This window comes from Mytilus californianus, unplaced genomic scaffold, assembly GCF_021869535.1.
Source record: "Mytilus californianus isolate M0D057914Y unplaced genomic scaffold, xbMytCali1.0.p SCAF_4, whole genome shotgun sequence".
Taxonomy (NCBI): Eukaryota; Metazoa; Mollusca; class Bivalvia; order Mytilida; family Mytilidae; genus Mytilus; species Mytilus californianus.
This window is the reverse complement of record NW_026262690.1, coordinates 9,926,199-9,950,556: the sequence shown is the minus strand read 5'-3', so window position 1 is coordinate 9,950,556 and position 24,358 is coordinate 9,926,199. Positions and strand designations below refer to the sequence as shown.

Genomic DNA, 24,358 nt, shown 5'->3' with positions numbered 1-24,358 from the left:
TTTATATCTTCACCATTTTCTTATTCTCTATTAAAACCATGGTGAATTGACACAGAAACATTTGTCATTTATCTCAATGTATAACCTATTTTGGCGTTTTCCATATATAATTGTCACACTACCTTGAGTTAACAGTGCTCCATAGTTGTACCAAACACAATCAGACAATTTACTCAGTCGACTCTTCTCTTTATTTTTCTCAAAGAAATAATAAGGATTAACCTTCTCCACAAAGCATAAAAATATGGTGACAAATATTATACTAGCAGCAATGTAAGCCAGCACAGTTCCACTAAAAATATCTATCAAAGTCCTCCACTTATTATCATCGTCGTCTATAGGTCGCCCTATCACGATCCTGTTAGTGTCAAAGAAAATTGGATACAAGAAATCAACGGCTTGTGACCTATCAAAAGTAACTGTTAAAGGAGCGGCAACAATGTCGACTTTCTGAAAATCATATTTTACATATTTAAGAAAAGAAATATATCATGTATTTTTATTCTTTATATACAGAGTTGTCATTTTTTTTAAAATAAATTTATCTAATACATGTATCTCACTAAGATTGCAAATCCTTAGTTTTTACTGGGATGTAGAGTAAAAGAGCTAAAGTGGAATGCCTGCTTGGCCGTTAAATATGTATAAATACGCAGCTACGTCCGGTCGGAATTGGGGACGTCAAGTCCTCGTGCTAGCTAAAGGGTCCGTACATGTGCCGTTGCAAGGCAAAATTGTATTACGTATACCTTTATTTTCCGCTATATATAGCCATGGAAACTATACAAAATATCCACCAATAACTCAGCACAGAGGAACTTCTTTCCCTACTTCCTGTAGACTTAAGACGTTAAGAAAACAATATCAATCAATCAATCAATCAATCAATCAACTGACATGTATATTTTAAGATATATATATATATATATTTCATATTTTCCGAGTGGAGTAACATATTTTATTTGAAATGTTTACCGTCAAAATTTTTATTGTTGTATTGTGTTCTCAAAGGCTAATCGCAGGGTGAGTTGTTGCATGTTTGGCTTTATTTTGTGCGCGTTGAACTCTTCCTTTTACCTGTACTATTCTTTCGAACTTTTTTCAATTATACTAAAAAGGAGGGAAAACACGCGTCTGACTTTATACTGTTTCATTGACAGAGGCGTTATAGGTTACGTTAGTGTGCATATATGTGCAAGACAATGACGAAAGGGAAACACTAATCAAATGATAATATTTTCAGTCAATGTATGTAGTAGTATGTTTTTGTTAGATTATGATATCTCACTCTGTCTTCAAGAAGGCCGATCATTCCTGTCCAGGAACCATTTTTCTTTATTCCCCATTGTCCATCTTCCGGTTCAATTATCCTAAACCTGTTTGTAAAAATATGCCGCCTGATTTATATAATGCTTGCATCAGTATACTCATGCCAAATTAATACAAGTTTAAAGTGTTATAAACCGGTTAATGTTGAAATGTGGCACCATGAGATTGTATATGAACTGTACCACTGAATATTTCTTCTTTTTTTCTCATTGTCACGACGCATCAGTTGAGTATCAACCTAATTATAAAATGCCTTAAATTCAAACAATTATAAATTGTTGTAAAACATTTTTTTTTCAATTTCCCCGTTTACCGGTTATTGGAAAAAATTTTTGTGCACGATGCCGTCCGTTTAAAAATCCTCCCTCCTAGTGTTTTAACCAATGATTAGCGTTGCTGTTGTCTTAAAGAGAGTAAATAATTGTACCGTGTTCTCTATTGTATATTCAATTCTATGAAAATCTTAGTATGTTAATTATAAACAACCTAAAATAAATTCAAACCTCAACAAAGCAAGTGAGCTAACAATATTTTTATTTGAAGCATGTCCGGTTAATCGTAGATATTACTTTGAGTGAACAGTTTGTTTTTATGTTTTAACAGGAAAAATACATTTAAAAAATTCTCAATCAAAAATGGTTTACCTTGTACAATTTAAAAGTAATGTCCATGGTTATTTGATGCGTTGCTTTAATTTGGAGCAGAATTGATGTGATAGATTTTAAATGTTGATTGATTGCTTAACGTCCAGTGGCAAATATGACATGCATATTCAGGACGATTTTACAAAAGAAAATGTCAGGAATACCTAGTAAGCTGTTATATTCCATTTAAATTGATTGATTTTCAGCAAATTCAAATATTTTACAATCCTTAATCATATTTTTTGTAATAATAAAGGACATGTCAACAACAAATTCGAACGGCACAATATTTTTCGGTAGTTCGTCTTTGGCTTGAAAATAGTTAATATAAAACATAACCGTCCATGCAACTATGTAGAAACTACTAAATTCAAAAGATCTGTTAGAGTTCGTATTATCACACAATGCATGCAACAAGCTATTACGGAGAGACGGGTCTGTTTACTTTTCTAGAGCATATGGGGTTTTAAAAGGTTTATGTTACTTAATCTTTAGTTGTAAAAACTAAGGTTCAAGAATGTATTATCTGCATAGAAAGGATAGAGACATCCAGTCAAGGATTTTACCACCTATACTTATTTTTTTCAAATTACATACGTGAAATTTAACTGGTGTGCTAATCTCTGTAAAACAGACATAGTGAATCCAGTATAATTTCCTTCCGATTTCTTTTCATTGAATGGTTGCCACTGAAATATAACTCCATGGAAGACGTTATAAACACAACAAATAGGAAATGCAATTTAGATTGATAAGAAATTATATTTTCACCAATATTTTACTGTCCAATTTATTTAGACGGACGTCGGGGCTTTTCGTATTCTGGAAATATTCATATTAGAATTCATTAAAATCACAATTTAATAAGAAGGAGATGTGTGCTGATTGTGACGATTACAAAACTATCCATAAAAATTTAAAAGATGAAGATGTGAAAATAACAGATCACCATTTGACTGGGCAATGAGCATAAAACATAACTTTAAATGGCCCTAGAATAACAAAATGTGAAACAATTTTAAAAAGCAATATATGCCTGATTTATACTACCCCAATGTACGGAAAACACTTATATAGATATCAACCAACGGCAATCCCTGATTACAGGCGCCTTGCTTTGAAAAGGCGGATAAATAATATGCCGGGGTTAATATGTGTCCGAGCGCTCAATCCTTTCATTAATCTGGGATAGTGGTGTTACAACAAAATAAAACAAAAATCATTTTAACTAAATATCAAGTTCATTTCCAAATTTGTAGATAATATTATTATGAAAATGGAGATGTATACTTTAATGGAACAATAACCCAGTACCCAGTGAACAAATAATCAATATACTGATAGAAATTAGTATTGTATAGTTTATATATAACATGTATTTGTGCATTGTTCTAGAACACATAAAATGTAAAACTATAAATAAAAATATGTTCGCTGCAATAAACACATTCAGGAGCATGTATTTCAATGGTTGTTGTTGGTTGATGTCTGTCATATCTGTTTTCCTTGTGTTGCTTTAACATAAATCAGACCATTGTTTTCCTCGTTTAATTATGTTTACATTTTGTCTTTTAATAGCTATCATAGGATATGGGTTTTGTACGTTTTTGAAAGCCAAACGGTGACCTGTAAGTGCTAACATTAGCGTCAAAACTCATACGTCGAAAAGATACTGACATAGTCTACAAATACTACATAAAAAACTAAACCCATTCAAAAAACCGGGATGATCTAATGTGCTCCGTTAATGTAAGCAGATTCTTCTCCACATGTGGTATCTATCCAAATTCATTAAATTCTAATACATTTGTCTTACTTTTGAAATGTTTGATTAACAAACAGACAGGTATAAGTTTTTTCTTAAAATATCCGATTTTGAGTTTGGTAGGTACTATAATCTATATACCTGTTACATGTACTAGCCTCAAAATGTTACTGATGCTTTAAAGTTTATATACTGTTTTCTATTCTATTCCTTATTCTTTCGATTATTCTCGGTTGGAAAGGCTGGTTAAGCATATAGAGCAGGAAACGCTAGCACTGGTTCACTCCGTTAAGAGTTCATTCGTTTCCGTCATTTCTCTTGATGAGTATATTCCGAATGAGTTCAAAATTGACCTAAGATTGATTTGGCTGTTCTGTTTCGGTCCCTTTTGTTCATATAGCTCTTTCCGTGTTTCAGTACTTGTACATCCTTAGCTTTTAGATAATTGGCTTTGAGCGTTCCTGATAAAGTAAGTTAAGAAAAGCCCTTCGGAAGCATAACATTTATAAAATGTTATTTTGATTTTTTTTAGAATATCGATAAACTATTGTCGCCTCTTATTTTCATCGTATTCGTTCCCTAGATCATACTTATTTCTTATTCTTACCTCCAGCGTTGTCACTAACAATTGCTTTTGATTAAATCCGTACTTTGTGTTCGGAAACAGTTCTCCCTGAAGTAATATTTGACTGAGATTTATTTTAAACGGAACATCAACCAACTGACGACCTTTCTTTGTGAAAATTAAAGTTTGTACTTTGAATGATTGAATTCCTGCATAGGTCTGTAAATAAATAAGTAAAAACAATTAAAAAACAAAGATCAAGTATTAATTTGTCATAATATACATTTTTGCATTATTCAAGATCAGTAAATGTAAGATATGTAAATGTCAGAATATCATAGTAAACAATATGGAATTACACATACTCATATTTACTTCAGAAATGTATATATATATAAACAACTACACATTGTTTTTGTCAAGAAAAATGTTTTGATTTTATAAAGTTTTTTTTTCGATTTTTGGACGTATATCGTGTCGAAGCACCAGGTGTGCGTCAATTGCTAGTTAAAGTAATATCATACATATAAACTGCTATTTCGTTGCCTTTTATTTTTTTCTGCAACTTTGATACTTTGCCAATTCATCTTATTTTGATTTACGTAAAAGCCTATGTGTATGTCCAAAGCCGACTAACGACGACACAAATAGGTTAACAAATACGGAAATTGTCACGTAATTAAACCTTTGTTAATTAAATAAAAAGTTCTTGCATGTTTATGTTTTTGTTTAAATCGATATGTCTTTATCTGTGTCTGATGAATTTCCATAATAATGTCATGGTGGTTTTTTTTCTGACGATTGCTATATTTTATACATGAAATAAGTGTTTATAATCAATTAACATTTTGATAATTCTCGGCAATTCGTCTAATAATAAGAATAAAATCAATATATGAAGTGACGTGATGAACATGTAGAATTATAGACCTTTTGGTCTGCCCTTACAAAGTTTTGTCTCAATGTTATAAAATTTGTTTAAATTTTATTAGATTAATGTCGCTCATTTCAATTTGAGTATTTCAAATTTACATAATTTGTTTAATTTTAAGTCCTTAAAACAAACTTTTACCTAAAGATTATACTTATAGTTCTAAAAACATTTAAAACCTTAAATATATGAAATCATTTTTTTTTTTGTAAAGAGTTCGGAATTTTAATTTTTTTTTTTTGTATTGAACCTATACCAGACAGTTGAAATAAAATATACTTCAGAAACAGATCAACGTCTCATCAGTAATGCGACCTTCTCTAGACCTGGTAATAGGAATACATGATTAACTGTTTCTTCGCAATAGAAGAAAATACTATTCATTTACAATTATAAAGGTTAACTTCTTTGAGTGCATACTAATAAGTTTCATCTGGTTCTTCAGAAGCTTATGCCCTTGATATCGACTTCTGACATCGAAGATGACAATAAAATTATTACCTTTACAATTAATGATATTGCTGTAGTCTTTATCGCATTTTCCAAGTCTTCTTTATAATAGTATTGGTTTACTATAAGATCTTCCGACGATATGATCTGGAAAAAAAAACCTATAAAAAAAACCTTGTAAAAGGGAATTATATTTTTTCCTATGCGCAAAATATATATTTCGTAAGGTGGGTACCTTTCATTGTTCCAAAAGAAAATTTGCAATATAAAAATCAACTATAATTAGGTTTGTGTATATCTTATCCCTTCGTAAATTTTACGGACGCCATCACGAGTTGGTTGACCGTTATGGAATAACCGTTTCACAGATGATATCGGATATGTTCCTTATGTCGTAACTACAATACCCTCCCTTTTCACGAATGTGACTTACCGAATTAGACTATTTATCGGATTTGTAATAACATAAGTAACACGACGGGTGCCACATGTGGAGCAGGATCTGCTCACCCTTCCGGAGCACCTGAGATCACCCCCAGTTTTTGGTGGGGTTCGTGTTGCTTAGTCTTTGGTTTTCTATGTTGTGTCATCTGTACTATTATTTGTCTGTTTGTCTTTTTATTTTTGGCCATGGCGTTGTCAGTTTGTTTTCGATCTATGAGTTTGACTGTCCCTCTGATATCTTTCGTCCCTCTTTTATGAAATGCCCAGTGCCCTTTACCGAATATTTTGTCTGCTATGTATTAACAGAGACATATCTGGTATTAAAACTGTAGTCTATCATGACAACTTTAATGAGTCTGGATTCGTATGGTAGTTGATGCATGCATATAATACGACGTTTACCCAATCGACACACCCGGTTCTTTTGAAATTCATGTGATTTACTAAAGTATTTTCATATGATTTGTATATCTAAAATCGATTGACGAATTAGGATATATTTTACACACACAACAAGCCAGTATCAAATGGATGACTGCCAGCTCTTTGTTATTTAGTTTTGTATATTATATATGTTATTATATTATAACTATGGAAGTTTCTGAATATCAATAATGCTGCATATGTATGATAATTACCACGCACGAAGTTAAAGAAATATTATTTTTATTTTCCAGGAAATATTTGTTGTGCTTTAATACATTTGATTTGTGTCATTAATAGGTCTACAATATTTCATACATTTTGTGGAATCCCTCTGAAAACCAGTCATTTAAACATTTAAGGATCATTATGCATTTTACAAAAAAAATCTAAATTCACCATTATTTTGCCCATTGACTGAATTGTTTAATTGCATGAAAACTATTTTAAGTATATATATCGTATTTGGAAGCCTATATAACAGTTGGGGAAAACTGTAATAAACATACCGTGTTTCCGTTACAAATATGCAGATAGCTATCACTGCTTTCGATAACTGCTATGTTAGAAATATTGTAAGCAAAAGAAGGAACAAATGAACTGGTATTATGGTCCATTGATAATACTATCCATTTAGTCTCTCTTTGTATCAAAGCTCCAAAATCAAGATTTGTCCGATCCATATTGTTAACCTGAAATAATTGAAACATAAGACAGTTTTACTCTTATTTCAGTTGCATGTTACAGTGGTAACTCGATCATAAAAAAGGCTTTTTACGAACGTAATCAATGCATCACTGGTAAATTATTAAATTAAGGATTTCGTTACCATAAATTACGTAAAACTTTTGCTAAGTTCTTTCATAGATACAAAGATTTGATTAGTAAATTTGGCTGTACTTGTAGAAAACTGATTAAAAACGGTATTTCACATCCTAAATTTTACGGTAATATTGTACTTAAAGCGCGGAAATCACTATGTGATCCGTGTAAACTCATCGAACCTTTAAACAAGCTTATTAGTAAAGGTTATCTTACCAATGTTGTAATTAGATCTTTGAATATAGTTTACATTGGCACTAATATCGATTTTGTCATCAGCAAATTAAAACATAACTAAACTTGTATTTTTTTCAAGTGGGATGTATAAAGACACACCCACGTTCGTTTAGATCTATAAAGAGGTTAAACTCCTAACTATCCTACTGTCTGTCGATACATTTATTTTTGGCATTGCACTAGTCATGTCTTCTTTGACTGTCCATGACGTTAAAATACTAAATCCCTGGGATGTGTTTTAGTTGATTTTAGTCTCTGATGCATGATTTTTTATTATTAATTGTTTTGGCTTTTAACTAGCTGTCAGTAACTGCGAGTACTCTCAAATCGTACTTTCTTGTTTATTTGACCTGTTGATACTAATTGTATTGCTTTTTTGTTATTTAATGTTATTCAGGGTAATATCTGGTCTATATACCAGCTTTGATAAGTGTTTGGTATAACTATAAATTTTCACTTCGTACTATGAACATCAAAATTATTTATTTTGTAATAATATTTCCTTTCTCTATTGGTACTGTACACGTATACCTAACAACAAAATTATTTCATTTACCTGTGTTTAAAGTTATTGCAAATGGATGGTATTTTTGTTCGAGCATATTGTTTTTCTTTAATTGTTTAACATTTCTTACCGATATAACATGTTACTTTTATTATTCTTCCCTTAGTTTATTTATTTTGTATTCAAAATTATTTATTTTGTAAAAATATTTCCTTTCTCTATTGGTACTGTACATGTATACCTAACAACAAAATTATTTTCATTTACCTGTGTTTAAAGTTATTGCAACTGGATGGTATTTTTGTTCGAGCATATTGTTTTTCTTTAATTGTTTAACTTTTCTTACCGATATAACATGTTACTTTTATTATTCTTCCCTTAGTTTATTTATTTTGTATTTTCATTGTGTCATAGGTCAAATTTATTTGTTCAGTGTATGTTCAATGGTGTTAATATGTCCTTTGATTGAGTTAAGCTATTTCAGTTGATATTTTATAGTTTGTCTTTCTATGTTGTGATGTTACACTATTGTTTCAGAAAAAGGGTGAAGGTTTGGTACCATTAAAACGTTTAAACCCGCTGCATTTGTTTGCACCTGTCCTAAGTCAGGAATCTGATGTTCAGTAGTTGTCGTTTGTTGATGTGGTTCATAAGTGTTTCTCGTTTCTCGTTTTTTATATAGATTATACCGTTGGTTTTCCCGTTTGAATGGTTTTACACTAGTAATATTTTGGGGCCCTTTATAGCTTACTGTTCGGTGTGAGCCAAGGCTCCGTGTTGAAGACCGTACTGTGACCTATAATGGTTTACTTTTATAAATTTTGACTTGGATGGAGAGTTGTCTCATTGGCACTCATACCACATCTTCTTATATCTATCATCAAAGATACCAGGTTAATATTTGAGTACGCCAGACGCACGCGTATCGTATTCAAAGTTTCATCAGTGACGCTTGAATCAAAAAAGTTTAAAGGACAAATACAGTGCGAAGTTGTAAAACATTGCGGACCAAAATATTCTGAAATGTTTTGTCAATTTTTTGTCATTTTCCTCTGATTATCTAATGGTTTATGAAAGACTGCTTTTGTAGGTCAGTTCGATTCATGACATAATACTTTGCAATTCCGTAGTTTATTTGCCTGATTGATTTTAGTTATGATCTATTTGAGTTTGATCATTGTTTGTTTTGTAAATTCCGTAGTTTATTTGCCTGATTGATTTTAGTTTAATCTATTTGAGTTTGATCATTGGTTGCTTTGTAATTATCTTATTTTACATCATGATCAATGACAATGCATATCATATGTAATGATTATGATAAAATGATACGAGCGTTAGCGAGTTCTTATCATGAAGAAAAAGATTAAAACCATTTTACAAACGTAAAATATTATAAAGTATTAAAGGCTTAATTTGCCGCCTCGTTGGTTTCATTCAAGAATAGATTTAGTGGTCAGTCTGAATGTAAATACGAAATGCATGATTTCATTTCAATACGTACGTTGAAACTGTGGCAATGGAATAAGTTTCCTTTAATTGTAGGAATGAAAGTAAGGTAATAATCTATTTAATAAGATTTTTTATTTTAGTTATTAGTTAGACCAGTTTCGGAAACTGAGCATCACTTTACGTGTATATACATACAAGGGTCTAAGTAATTCAACTTCATTATCACTAACTACGTGACATAATTGAGGTTTCGAGTTTGAACCTCGTACATCGTATGATCATTCGACTCTGATCTTAAATGACTCGAATTGCTAGTTTTTCTACCGAAGATCGTTGGTTCTGTTTGGGTACTCTGGCGTCCTACGCCAATAAAAACTGACCGCAACGATATAGTCAAGAGTGCTAAAAGTGGCTTTAAACACCAACAATCATTCATAATATACACAAACCAAGCGTTCTACAATTTCAAAAGTTTTTTTTCTGAAGCAACGTTCAAATAAAAAAAATCATGGGCCAAGCACCAAGTGGAATCTATGAAAACTTTAAATAACTACATTAACGGTGCTTATTTTACTGCACAGTAGGCATATTTCGACAATTAATGTCTCTCCAATGATGGTCAGCTATCTTATTATTCAAAAGAAAATACTTTCATCATTTTTTGAGTAACTTGCCTCACAATACGTAAAAGACAGTGACTGATTGATTGATTGTAACTTGCTTAACGTCCGTTGGCAATTATTTCATGCATATTCAGGATGAGAAACCATCAGTAAACAATTAAAACAATAAGTTATAGTCTTTGCAAAGGTAGGCCGACATGGATAAAGAGGAGTTTTGGACTACCAATGTAAATGGTGGTATTATTTGAATAAGAGTCTTACATTATGCCTTGCAACCAGTCACCTACGGACCCCTCGAAGAGTTGGTGCAATTATTCTTATTGCACAGGGAGCGTGGAAGTCATCATACAAGAGGCGTCGGATAAACGTCTAATTTCCGACCGAACGTGGCTGCGAATTTATACATCACGCATGGCCAAACAGAAGCCCCACATTAGCAAGGAAGTCAAGGTGACCATACTTCTATACCACAGTCAACCATTGGGTTAAAATATAAGGATAGTTTTGCTAACTCTTTGTGTATGCATTCGATAAAACTATACATTTCCTTGTAAATTGTTGTATTGTTTGAATTGATTCACTTACATAAGGATGTAGTACAATAGGGCATATCGTGCAAAACATGCATGTTTCTAATTAAAACACTTCATAAAAGTTCTGTATATTACATTTGTTCACTAAATAGAAATTAGTTTCATCCTTTATAATATCCCGATTGAACATTTGATACATGATTGTTTCAATCATTTTTTTTCTATATACCATTTCAGATCAAAAGAATTTATAATGTGGTGCTCTGATGACGATGCAAAATTAATTAATGATTTCACTATATCAGATTATTTTCAATATCCTATATATAAATTTATCAACGATCAAAGTAAATCGAAATTCATGTCATAACAACAAATCTATTGACGAGTCTTATGTAGACGAAACGCTCATCTGGCGTACCAAATTATATGCCAGTTATCCTTGATGAGATTTTACTGTGGCAGAATAATGTATACAAAAAAAATGAAGACAAATATCGACAAAAAATCTTTATTTCTGTCGTAAAACGTCCACGTGATTATAGCAACATTCTAAATGCCAAATGTCGAGAGTTAATTGTTTCAAAATGTATTAAATATATATATTCTATCTTAATAATTTTTAATTCGTTGTATTTGATAATTGTATTAGTTTTATATTATTTTTAATTCGTTGTATTTGATAATTGTATTAGTTTTATATTATTTTTAATTTTGTTTTAAATGTAGATTAAGAGTTTCGAACATTTCATTAAACATTTAGAGATGTATGAACCATATGTACAAATTTATCAAAAATACTGCACATTTGATTTAACAACATGTTGGCAAGAATTAAAAGAAAATCACGTTTATGAGAAATATTTAGTGTACTAAATAATCTGACTAATCTTGCCGTTTCTCTATACTTTTAAACTAATACATGATAATAATAGGGTTTGCTATTCTGAGTTTGTAGATTTGTATTGTTTGTCCCTTATCTTTTGTTAAGGAATCAGGATTAAATGACGTCTAGGTAAATGATGTACGTTTAAGTTAATTAGAAAATGGAAATATGTACCGATTATCAGGTTGTCTGCACATTGATATTATTAAATATCATCTGTGAGTCACAATATGAAGTTTTTGTCGAGTGAGCGCAGCTAACGATTTAAAAAAGGCTTCATATTGTGTCGAGCAGCTGATATTTTATATTATCAATACGCAGACAAGCTGATAATCGATTTATCGGATTGTTTTTGTGTTATTGCATGATAGAAACAAGTGTTTTTCTTTGTTTCACCAGCAAAACGGAAGATGACGTGATAAGTTCGGGGAAAACTTATTAACGTCGGTTCATTCATAATGATGTCGGTGATATGTTCGGGTCAACGTATTAGACGCCACAAAGTCATGATATGCAATTTTATGAAGAGCTGAGCAGAGTGATACAGACAGTGGGAAGACCTATGATATGATATATAGACTGCCAAAGGGAAAGTAGTATTGACAAAAAAGTTGAAAATCCTAGAGCCGCAGTTCAGTGCATTTACATATTGAAAAAGGCAGATAAAGCCAAAAAAACATTTTAAAATAAAAAGACGAAAACCATGACCGCAGAGGAAGAAAAAAAATCAACATCATACCTCATAGAAAACTAAAAACGGAGCAACACGAACACCATTAAAACAGTAGTGATCATATGTATTGTAACGAATAAAACTGTCTTAAGGGCATTATAATTATCACAAAGTTCTCTTCTAAAGCTAATATAATTGAATACTGAGATAGGCCTGCTAATATATTGACTTATACCTCGAATTTGACATCAGTGGTCATCTGAGTACCAGAATCTATGACAAACGAGACGATTTAACTTTTTAAAATTATCAAATTCCCCCACCTTAATAGCAATATACCAACTTCGCCTGCATATGGGATATACATTTCCCACCTCATTCGGTATCCAAGAGCTTGCAGCTGCTACTCAGACTTTATAAAAAGTAAAATAACAAAAATACCGAACTCCGAGGAAAATTCTAAAAGGAAAGTCCTTAAGCAAATGGCAAACTCAAAAGCTGAAACACATCAAACGAATTGATAACAACTGTCATATTCCTGACTTGGTACATGCATTTTTTATGTAGAAAATGATGGATTGAACATGGTTTTATAGCTAGCTAAACCTCTCACTTGTATGACAGTCGAATAAAAATCCATTATATTGATAACGATATGTGAACAAAACAAACAGACATAATAGGTAAAAATCACGTTAGCAAAAACGAAAGACTAGTATACAAAAATTTACCATAGCACAACAACACAATGACGGGATCTACAAGTACCGAGCCACGTCAAATGGATCACTACAAAAACAAGCAAATATGTCAACAAAGACAAACAAAAAGGCATATAGACAAAGCACATTAGCAAAAACGAAATACAAGAATAGAAAAATTTACCATAGTACAACAACATAATGACGGGGTTTACAAGTACCGAGCCACGTCAAATGGATACTGCCAAAAATAGGCTAAACAGTAAAAGTAATAAATTACAAAGACAAATAAAAGAATACTATAACACGTTATTAAGATGATAAACAACGTCAGTACCTAGAATCTATACTTCAAGACCATCGTGTATTATTTGTGAAGTTGATACGGAATATTTATCAAACAACGTCACCAGTGTCTGAGCAGAAAGCTGATGAACCAGAGTTATGTCAAAGAACGTCTCGTCCTTTTTCTAAAAAAGTTCATCGGAAGATACAAAGATCTTGTTGACAAAAAAGTGAAAAAAGTCCTTTATAAAATGGCAAAATCAAAAGTTCAAACACTTCAAACGAATGGAAAACAACTGTCATATTCCTGACTTGGTATAGGCACTTCCGTACTAACTTCACAAAAAATGCATCATGTTCTTGAAGTATAGATTCTAGGTACTGACGTTATCATCTTAATCACGTGTTACAGTGTTCTTTTCATTTGACTTTGTATATTTTATCCTTTACTGTTTAGTCCATTGTTGGTATATACTTTTGGCGTGGCTAGGTATTTAAACTCGAGACATTGTGATATTGTGCTATGGTCATTTTTGTATTTTTGTCTCTCTTTTCTGCTTATGTCCTTTGTCTATAGAGTGTCTAAATGCAATTTTGTTTTTCTTTGTTTAAATAGTTATTTGTTTTTATAGTGATTAAGATTACAACACAATGATGACCCCAATTTTTGACATTTTTACCTATTATGTCTGTTTGTTTTGCTCACACATTGTTGTCAATATAATGGAATGCTATATGACTGTCGTACAAGTGAGAGGTTTAGCTAGCTATAAAACCAGGTTTAATCCACCATGTTCTACATAACGAAATGTTTGTACCAAGTCAGGAATATGACAGTTGTTTTTCATTCGTTTGATGTGTTTGGGCTTTTGATTTTGCCATTTGATCAGGGACTTTCCTTTTTGAATTTTCCTCGGAGTTCAGTATCTTTGTGATCTTACTTTTTGTTGTTGTACTGTTTTAAAATATAGTTCATTTTGAAAGTGAAAGCAGCAGGATTCAGCGGTATCATATTGTCGCTAATTGTTGGATTAATGAAATATTTTATTGATACAAATAAATAACTCCCATATTTATTGATTTGGAAAAATGCATCACCGAGCATTATTAAAGGCATTTCATCAGCAAAAACAATTTTATTTTTTAAATTTTCTGCTGAATTTAAGCGTTCCTGATGATCGAGGAAGATAAATAGATATTAGAAGATGTGGTATGAGCGCCAATGAGACAACTCTACATCCAAGTCAAGAAATTTTAAAAAGTAAACCATTATAGATCAAAGTACGGTCTTCAACACGGAGCCTTGGCTCACACCGAACAGCAAGCTATAAAGGGCCCCAAAAATTATAAATCCGGAAAAGAAATTTACAAAGTGTAATTTTCATTTAGCGTCTTTCCTTATTTCGAAGGGCTTTTTGTGTTCTAATTTGATCATGTATTTGGGTTAGACATTTTAAATTTAGACCGATGCCTTATTTATTTGGTTGTTTGAATGAAACAAAATATCTCCCTTTTATATGATTCTTCACCCTATATCATGCACATGACTGAAAAGATAAGAGTCCTAGCTAGTGGAGCAGAAACTCTTAAACCTTCCAAAGAATTTTTCATCCCTGATTTTATGTGGGGTTCATTTCGTCCAGTCTTTCCTTTGTAAATAGTGTTATGTAGACTTTATTTATTGTGTTGTCCATTTTCTTCCACTTATAAGTCGAATTAAAGCTTTGATTCGTCTTACCTTTTTCTGACAGCTTATACACAAAACTCTTTCCTATAAGCAATGCTATACGAGAAAGACGCCTTTTTACCTTTCTTAGTAAAAAATTAATAAAAACACTTTTTACATTTAAGTCAAATGGTCTTTAAAACACATTTCCTTAATTAAATGCTTATATATACTGTTTGCTCCCACATCGTTGTCAATATAATGGAATGCAAGTGAGAGGTTTAGCTAGCTATAAAACCAGGTTTAATCCACCATTTTCTACATAAAGAAATACCAGTACCAAGTCAGGAATATGACAGTTGTATATCGTTCGTTTGATGTGCTTGAGCTTTTGGTTTTGCCATTTGATAAGGGACTTTCCGTTTTGAATTTTCCTTGGAGTTCGATATTTTTAATATTTTCCTTTTTCTCCTATGGCATAAGAATGTCCCAAAGAGAAAATCAAACATAAAATATACATTCTAAAACATAGAAGCGTCTCACAGAACGAAAATGTATAGAAATGACTTGTTTTTATTATTATGTATTTCTTATTAATAGATAAATGTTTTTTTTATAAAGTGTCAATATTTTTTAATTGTTACATGTGATGAAATGACTATAGGGTAAACAATTAAGTCATTTTATGGTTAAATCCCCTGTTAATGCTTCTGACGAAGATCGTTTACATTTATTTTCAAACAAATAATTTATTTATTAACATTACACAAGGGAAATTAATACACGATTATGTGTTCATTTTACTTAGGTCTAATTAACGACCGAGTCCTGCTTCGTAATTTCTTTATTCAAATTCAAAATATTGTGTCCATGTTTATGTCTTCTTAATGTTCATCATAGTAATTAATTATATGTCAGCATGTCATAATTACTCTACGTCCTTCGATTATAGGCTATGAAGTATGATATATGGCTTGCAATCGACAGGCTCAAATTATGTTGATGGTGAAAATATATAAAGTATATAATGATCAGGAGATGTGGTTTAATTTTCTATCATACAAAGTGGAAATGGAGTGGATATGAGAAACTTTAGGTCACCGTATGGCATTCAACAATGAGCAAAACCCATACCGTATAGTCAGTTATAAAAGGCCTCGACATTGCAAAATGTGAATTATGCCATGGAGAAAACTAACGGCGTGATGTAAGACAAAATAATAAACGAAAAAAGAATATGACAGACAGGAACATACAACAACTACCGTATTACATGCTCCTAAAATGTGACAGATACATTAATGAGGTTGTAGAGAGCTGAACCCTCCCTCTTACCTGGGATAGTAGTATTGCAGAATATAAGAAAGAACAAACTGTGAACATAAGTTAGAAAGGACCCTTCTCATCAGATTGGTACGAACTAACATAAAGACAAAAGACAAATTATACTTGCAGTTATTGATAACTAGTTGAAACCCAGTTGCAACTAATGAATAAATGATGTTTTCCCAGACTAAATCATTACATTTGCAAAACCAGAACATAATTACATAGTATCGACAACATGTAGGACTTATTGCTTTCAGAACTGTATACAAAACATAATTAGTTATATCAAATTATTAAAAACAAAACCAATGTTAGTACCGATAAAACAATATAAACAACTTTTACTACGGTGTTAAATTGATAACATTTCAGAATAAGTGTATTCAAAGGATCAATGAGTTGATGTTGATCGTATTATAATTTACGGGTTCTATATACATCATCGTAATATTAGGATATTATATCCCATTTGTTATAAAAATTGAATACAAATATAGGTATAAATGTTTTTGTTTGCATTAAAAGCAGAATATACGAAATCAACATCCGTAACGCACCCCCAGTTTCAGTATTGATATGATTTTTATTATTTGATTTCCAGTTTATACATTACGCATTGATTGAGCGTACAGAGAGGCCACAGCACATCAATAAAGGTTCATATTGAATGGTTTTGACAGTTCAGTTTATGCCTTTCTAATGGTGTGTTCACAGGCGTTTCATGTATCTGACCGAGTAGTATATATTGAAATAATATGAATATACCACTAGTACCGGTAGTGTTCATGTCCAATATCCTGTTCTTCGGTATTGGACTGATCTAAATGATAAACTACTATTAGGCCATAATTTTTAACGTTGGATGATTTTTGCATTACACAAAAATATGAAATTATTACTCCGTCAGATTGTTGCAAGTTTTTTTTTACCTTCCAGATAGATTCGGTACTGAAAAACGTTAGTCATTCTTTTTATACCAAGCATTATGTTTAAAACATACCATTTGCAACTAATTTTTACTTTGTTATGATATTGTGCTCTTACACTTCTTTCACAGTTTAGATGAGGATCGAGCAATGATCATCATTTTTAGCCCCATATTTGTATTTCGTAAATTGAAATGTTATAAATTAGGCCGTTAGTATTCTCCTTTGAATTGTTCCGCAATTTTCAAGTCGAGGCCTTTTATAAATGATTGAACTGTATAGGTTTTTTTTATGTGACCTATAATTCTTATATCCACGTCATTTGAACTATGGTTGATAGTTATCTAATTGGCGATATGAACTCAGCATAGATACCAGGATTAAAATTTTGTACTCAAGATGCGCTTTTCGACTACAAAACACTCATCAGTGACGCCCGAATAAAAAACTTAAAAGGCCCAATAAGTATAAAAAAATCATACCACATCTCCTTATATTAAAATTTGATAGAGTTCATCACAGAGACATATGACGTACAAATTGTATTGGTATCAAACTTTATCGTCATTCTTGCTGGATCGGTTTTCAAGTCCCGATTTGAACACCAACCTTTGCTTTGATATGAGTCTTGATCTTTAATTTCACTTTCAGTTATATAGATGATTTCCTATCAATAAATAACCCACATTTAATGGAGTGATTGCATCTCTTATATACCCATTTGGAGTATCAGAACGATAGGCCTTTCTATTGACGTAATGACTTGTGTAAGGTAATTATTTGTCTATTTATTATTTACCCAGATTAAAATTCAAACTACCGTTTGTTAAAACATAAGTAATCGTTTGTTGTTGTCTGTTTGGGTTTACTGTACAATATTTCATCTTTAATATTCTTTCAAGGTTTCAGGCTGAACAATACTTTCCCCCATTTATTAGACTGAAATACTAGTACCAGAAAACTTCTTTATGTGCCTGTACCAAGTCAAGAGCCTGTAGTTCAGTGGTTGTCGTTGGTTCATGTCTGTCATATTTGATTTTCGTAAATTGTTTTGTTATAAATTAGGTCGTTAGTTTTCTCAATTGAATTGTTTCATATTTTTCATGTCGGGGCCTTTTATAGCGGACTATACAATATAGGTTCTTCTCATTGTTGAAGGCCATACGATTGCCTTTAATTGCTTACATCCACATCATTTGAACTTTGGTGGATAGTTATCACATTGGCAATCATACCTCATCTTCTTATTTTTATATTTAACAAACAGTTTAACTTTCAGCACATATAGTCTAAAGGGAAATTATGTGAAATATAATTAATAATGCAAAACGTTTCATAAAACTTTTTGAACGAGCTAAATTCTATCACATTAATGTGTAGATTATTGTTAACAAAAAGTATTAAATCTTGTTGATTCACACAGTATTGGAAATCGTACTATGACCAATTGATGACCGTTTTTTTCCTGTTACAGGTACATTACGACTTTGTGCTCTCTTTGTGTACGTTTGTGATATATATTTTACATTAAAATATTCCTTGTATACTATCAAATTAGCAACCTTTTTTATTTCCTATAGTATCCACGTTATTTGATGGGGAGTGGGCTATGGTATTCTATTTTGATTCATTCTCAGAAAGACAGAAATAGTTTGAAATTGCATGCGTTCAAGGAAGTGCTTGGATGAATCCAGAAATACTAATTGGATACAAACCTGTTTTGTATGTAAATGATAATAACCCTTTATGAATTTCATGCGTCCAAAAAGCTTTTTCTAGATATACCTTCATAAGCCATAAAACAACTATTTTAAACGCCAAGGATATACGAGCTAAAACAGGTGAAGAGTTACTTGACCAAAAAGGACCTACAAATTTTGAACAAATGACTCAAATGTAAGTTTAACAGACTGACGAATTTACCGACAGGCTGATTTCAATCTATCATCTGAACTTTGTTTGCGGGGACATGCATTTGTTTAGTTATTTTATAGTATAGTTAAAAATACAAAGTCCCGTTTTACCAACATTTTTGTAGCCGCTTGCTAATTTAAATGACAAAAGAGTAAACTAGATTTGATTGTTTTACAGTTTTTCTATATTGTATAAAATGAATATATATCGCTGTGCAAAACGTTGTTTACTATGAAGGGCCGAAATGTAATTGTTGACACGTTTGCAAGAAAAACGTGTTGCAGTTTGTTCGCGTACCTTAGAACAACTCGTTGCAGTTGGTTCGCGTACCCTAGAACAACTTCTACCAGATAGTTCATGTAGATTAGAGTAACGCGTTACTGTTCCCTCGCATGACTTAAAGCAAAGCGTAAAACTATTGCACGTTTGAATTTGTTCATGGTATGGACGATACCCTTATATTTATAATGAACCCGTCTGTTCTAGGAATTCAAAAATATGTTCTAACCAGTAAACTTTGCCCGTTATTCACAATTTAAAATGAAAGACACGAACACAAGGCAATTCTGAATGATGTCACACGAAAAATAGTGCCTGTATTAAATAAGTATTGTATTTATTCCCTATTAGTCATACAAAGCATTATCATTATCATTATATTGCAGGACATATGATATATTGCACTTCGTATTGTAGGATATCGTGTTGCAGGGCCATAAACTCAAAAGTTTGGATTTTTATTCTTGGCACTTTCTTCATAAGTACGCTTTTTAGTTATTAGTTCACAAAAATGCTTAGGTAAATATAGTTTTATTGATGAAAAAAATAAAAACGGCTTTTTCCTTTCATTTATAAAAAAAAAAATAAGTAGCTCTGCAAACTAATTTGCTAAGTACTGTAATCAAGTTATGTTTTTACTTGCTGCACATATCACACAAAAAACTTGAACACTATAAAGAGATGGTTTTCATTTCCTATTGTTAACTATTCCCTTGTCATAATCTTATGGTGTTTTTATATCTCAACTTGTTCGTTTCGCTCGTGTTTGTAACAACGCATTTGATTTTAACAAAAGAAATCGCTGTATTACTGAAAAATATTACACTAGAGTTTTCGATATCACAAACTTGTCAAAACATATACTAAATTTTTTCATCGTTACAAGGACAGCATTCGTAAATATAAATATGTTCAGGTATTTTACATCCAATCTTTTATGATAGTATTCTATACAAAGCACAAAAATGTCGTCAATCACCTCAAAAGCTAATCAAACCTTTAAACAAACCTATTCAGAAGGGATATAGTTACGATACTGTTATCAGGTAATTAAAGCTGGCATTTTTGGAATTAATATTGATTCACTCATATGGTCTTTAATCGGAAATAAACACATTTCTTCTAAAACCAGTTGTTGGCATGATACGGGTTATGTTTTTCTCGTATATTTCATAATGGTATGATACTAAACACCTAACGGGAGGGATTGTGGTTGACTTCCATATGATGAAGACATAAGCTTTCAATCATTTTAATTGAAGACTGGAGATGGCATGTCAGTAACTGCTAGTAGTCCTTTGTTAATTTATGTTGATCATTGTCATTTTGCTTAGTTTCTTCTATTATCTATTCTAACATCGGACTCGGACTTCTTTTAAACTGAGTTTTACTGTCCGTATTGCTGTGTGTTTTTTTATTCTTCATTGGCTAGAGGTGTAGAAGGAGGGTTGAGATCCCACAAAACATGTTTAACCCTACCGCATTTTTGCTCTTGCCTTTGGTAGTCATTTATATGTTTCGGAGTTTAGTGTGACGTCCATTTTCACTGAACTAGTACATATTTTTGTTTTGGGACCGGGGCCAGCTTAAGCCCGGCTCCAGGTACGGGATTTTCTCGCTGTGTTGAAGACCCATTGGTGGCCTTGGGCTGTTTTAGCCTCTTTGATCGGGTTGTTGTCTCTTTGACACATTCCCCGTTTCCATTCTCAATTTTATTCATTTATACTTTAGTGTTATTATTAGTAAATATTTCCGTTAATATTGTTTTCCTTTTACAATTTACCCGCACAGAAATATTTTGAGATGTACAATAAAGTAGTGTAACTATATCAACACAGTCATGATTTATTTGCATCGAATTTTCGGAATTAATGGTTCGGAAACTTAGATGTTCAAAATAAGTAGAATTCGTTAAACTGTATCATGCTTGTAACTATCAGGAATGATGAGAAGAACCTCTGTTGTATCTCAATTTTATATTTTCAAGGTTTGTTTTATTCAGATGCTGTAACGATAAACGTTTTATTTTATATCAAATAAATCCATAATCAAAGTAAATCCATATGTATTTACATATGTAATTGAATTTTAAAATTCGACAAATCAATCTTTTAAATAAATCTACAAAAGTAAAGCAGGAATAACTTTTAATTAGTGTAATTAAAAATTAAATATAATATTGACCTTTCTCTTATCAGAAGCATGACGTGTTGGTGTTTTATTGGTTTCTAGTCATCGGTTATTTCTCTGAAGAGATCAAAGACGATGATTTACAATTTATAATTGTTTTCAGGCTCAATAAACTTGCAACCTTCAATGACAGCAAGCTTGAGTATAGCGTCATTGTTATTGTTGGTGGTAAAGGGAGTGATATTATGATGGTAATACTGTATCTATCTATAACCAAATTGTCGGATACTGTAGTTTGAATCAAAGGATGAATCAACAACGGTCTGATAATAAAGATCCGCATTTCAGGGTTCTTTATAACCACTTTAATCAACCGGACCATGATCCTTCTTAATCTATGAAAGTACGCATCATCGAGAAAATTTATCACCACACCAATAGCCATATACTAAATACTCCTTTCCGCAAAGATAGAGAAAATTTCTGGATAAGGGAACAAGGTACTGCAATGCCATATGGTTTCAATGATAACACTAAAGGAGTAGGAAATTTGTCCAGCCTGCAGTGATGTAAATGTAATGAGCTTATTAATAATACTACTTTAAGACACCAGCTTAGTCATGGGCAAAAACATTACCATCGTCCCAATGTAAAAAAGTCTTGCAAATCTAGATCGCCCTATGGGAGCTTTGATGACCTTCTTTAATATCTTCATCATCCGCTAGGGTTACATTACATTAGAACTATTCTTTTTTCACTGCGTGTTAATTTTCTAAAATGTTTGAGAGATTATGCACTTGACAAGGGATGCATAAATACATTTTCACCAATAAACAGACTGGTCAGTATAATTTGCGATGTAGTTCTTTTCCGTCTTTTTAAATCAGTAAGATCCGAACCTTTACCTGATGAAAAGAGGAAGTTCCTTCCAATTCAGTTTTCTAATACAGGAATTGATGCAATCAACATCAGCAACGATCTTCATCACAAGGAGGTAACATCTAAAATTCCACTTTATTTTCAAAATCAGTCTGTTCCTATTGTATCCTACAGTTACATCAAAACCATTACACCTAAAGTATTTAACTATGAGAAAGCATTGCAGGACCTTGATTTGGAACAATACCTTAAATAACCCTCTGACATGTGACTGTTCCCACTCGCCTTATATTTACAGCCCCTCTGGCCATGTTATTACTGGGGATCTAAACATAATTCAACATGAACATCTCCGAAAGGTGATATCTCATGGTACTAAGTTTAGAGAACCTCAACACATCAATTGGAACCATAACTTCAAAAAAATGATGGGTTCCATTGAGGACTACACCAGAGCATGAGCTAAACGAAAAGAAGTTGAACTGGAAACTTTGTCAGAATGGGTCAAAACAATCAGGTATCTGATAAAACGTCGAATTCATAAGTTGAAAAACTGTGTGAATGATCGACCAAAGTCCGTTTTTGAGAGACGAAGAAGCTGTGAAATATCTGTCATCTCCTCACGATAAATATGTTGTTATTGCTGCGGACAAAGCTTCAAATAAAACTGTCTTTGTATGTAAATCGTACTACTGCGAGTGTCTTGTAAAAGAATTAGGAATAAATGAGCACTCATGTAATCCCACATACAAAAACCTATCATTTGACAAGGATGAGATATTGGCGAATCATAAGTCCTTCATGTCTTCAATGAACATTACATTGAACAGCAAATCTGAGGACTTACCTTGTTTGTATTGGATACCTAAGCTTCACAAAATTCCGTACAAACACCGGTACATTGCCGGCTCATCTGCATGTTCTACGAAGGAATTGTCCATTACATTGACAAAAATCCTGTCCGCAGAAACTTTTCTGATTGGGTTCCATTAATATATCCTTCAGAACTAGAAATTAAAGAAACAACAGACATGGCTTCCTCTGCCTCATTTTTAGACTTATACCTCGAATTTGACATAAGCGGTCATCTCAGTACCTGAATCTATGACAAACGGGACGATTTTAATTTTGAAATTATCAATTTGCCCCACCTTAGAAGCAATATACCAACTTCACCTGCATATGGGATATACATTTCCCAACTCATTCGGTATTCAAGAGCTTGCAGCTGCTACTCAGACTTTATAAAACGTCACCAGTGTCTGAGCAGAAAGTTGATGAGCCAAGGTTGTGTCAAAAAACATCTCGTCCTGTTTCTAAAAAAGTTCATTGGAAGATACCAAGACTTTATTGATAAATATTCCGTATCTACTTCGCAAATAATACATGATGATCTTGAAGTATAGATTTTAGGTACTGACGTTGTTTATCATCTTAATAACGTGTTATAGTGTTCTTATTTTGTCTTTGTAAATTATTACCTTTACTGTTTAGTCCATTTTTGGAAATATCCCCTTGGTGTGGCTCGGTACTTATACATTTTTTGTATTCTTGTCTTTCATTTTTGCTTATGCGCTTTGTCTATATGCCATTTTGTTTTTCTTTGTTGACATATTTGTTTGTTTTTGTATTGATTAAGATAATAACACACTGTTGATTGCTGTACCCCTATATTTGACATTTTTACCTTTTATGTTTGTTTTGTTCACACATTGATGTCAATATAATGGAATTTTATACGACTGTCATACAAGTGGGAGGTTTAGCTAGCTATACAACCAGGTTTAATACACCATTTTCTACATATGGAAATAAGAAATGCCTATACCAAGTCAGGAATATGACAGTTGTTTTCCATTCGTTTGATGTGTTTGAGCTTTTGATTTTGCCATTTGATAAGGGACTTTCCGTTTTGAATTTTCCTTCGAGTTCGTTTTTTTTTTTTTTTTTTTTTTTATATATTTTACTTT

At 32.1% G+C, this 24,358-nt stretch overlaps 1 protein-coding gene and 1 long non-coding RNA gene across 2 annotated transcripts in view; one reads left to right on the top strand and one right to left on the bottom strand.

Annotated features, from left to right (window-relative positions):
* Positions 1-24,358, bottom strand: part of LOC127737443 (probable glutamate receptor) — a 66,416-nt gene that overhangs the window by 5,552 nt on the left and 36,506 nt on the right. Inside the window, exons 5-10 of the mRNA XM_052248147.1 lie at positions 7,061-7,243; positions 5,736-5,831; positions 4,346-4,522; positions 2,571-2,662; positions 1,289-1,376; positions 123-450 (exon numbers count right to left, since the gene is read on the bottom strand). Coding sequence (XP_052104107.1) covers positions 123-450; positions 1,289-1,376; positions 2,571-2,662; positions 4,346-4,522; positions 5,736-5,831; positions 7,061-7,243 — 964 coding nt within the window. The remainder of the gene's footprint in view (positions 1-122; positions 451-1,288; positions 1,377-2,570; positions 2,663-4,345; positions 4,523-5,735; positions 5,832-7,060; positions 7,244-24,358) is intronic.
* LOC127737448 (uncharacterized) lies at positions 9,406-11,740 on the top strand. Its single transcript, XR_007999503.1, has 2 exons — positions 9,406-9,670; positions 10,958-11,740. It is a non-coding gene; the product is annotated as an uncharacterized LOC127737448 (long non-coding RNA).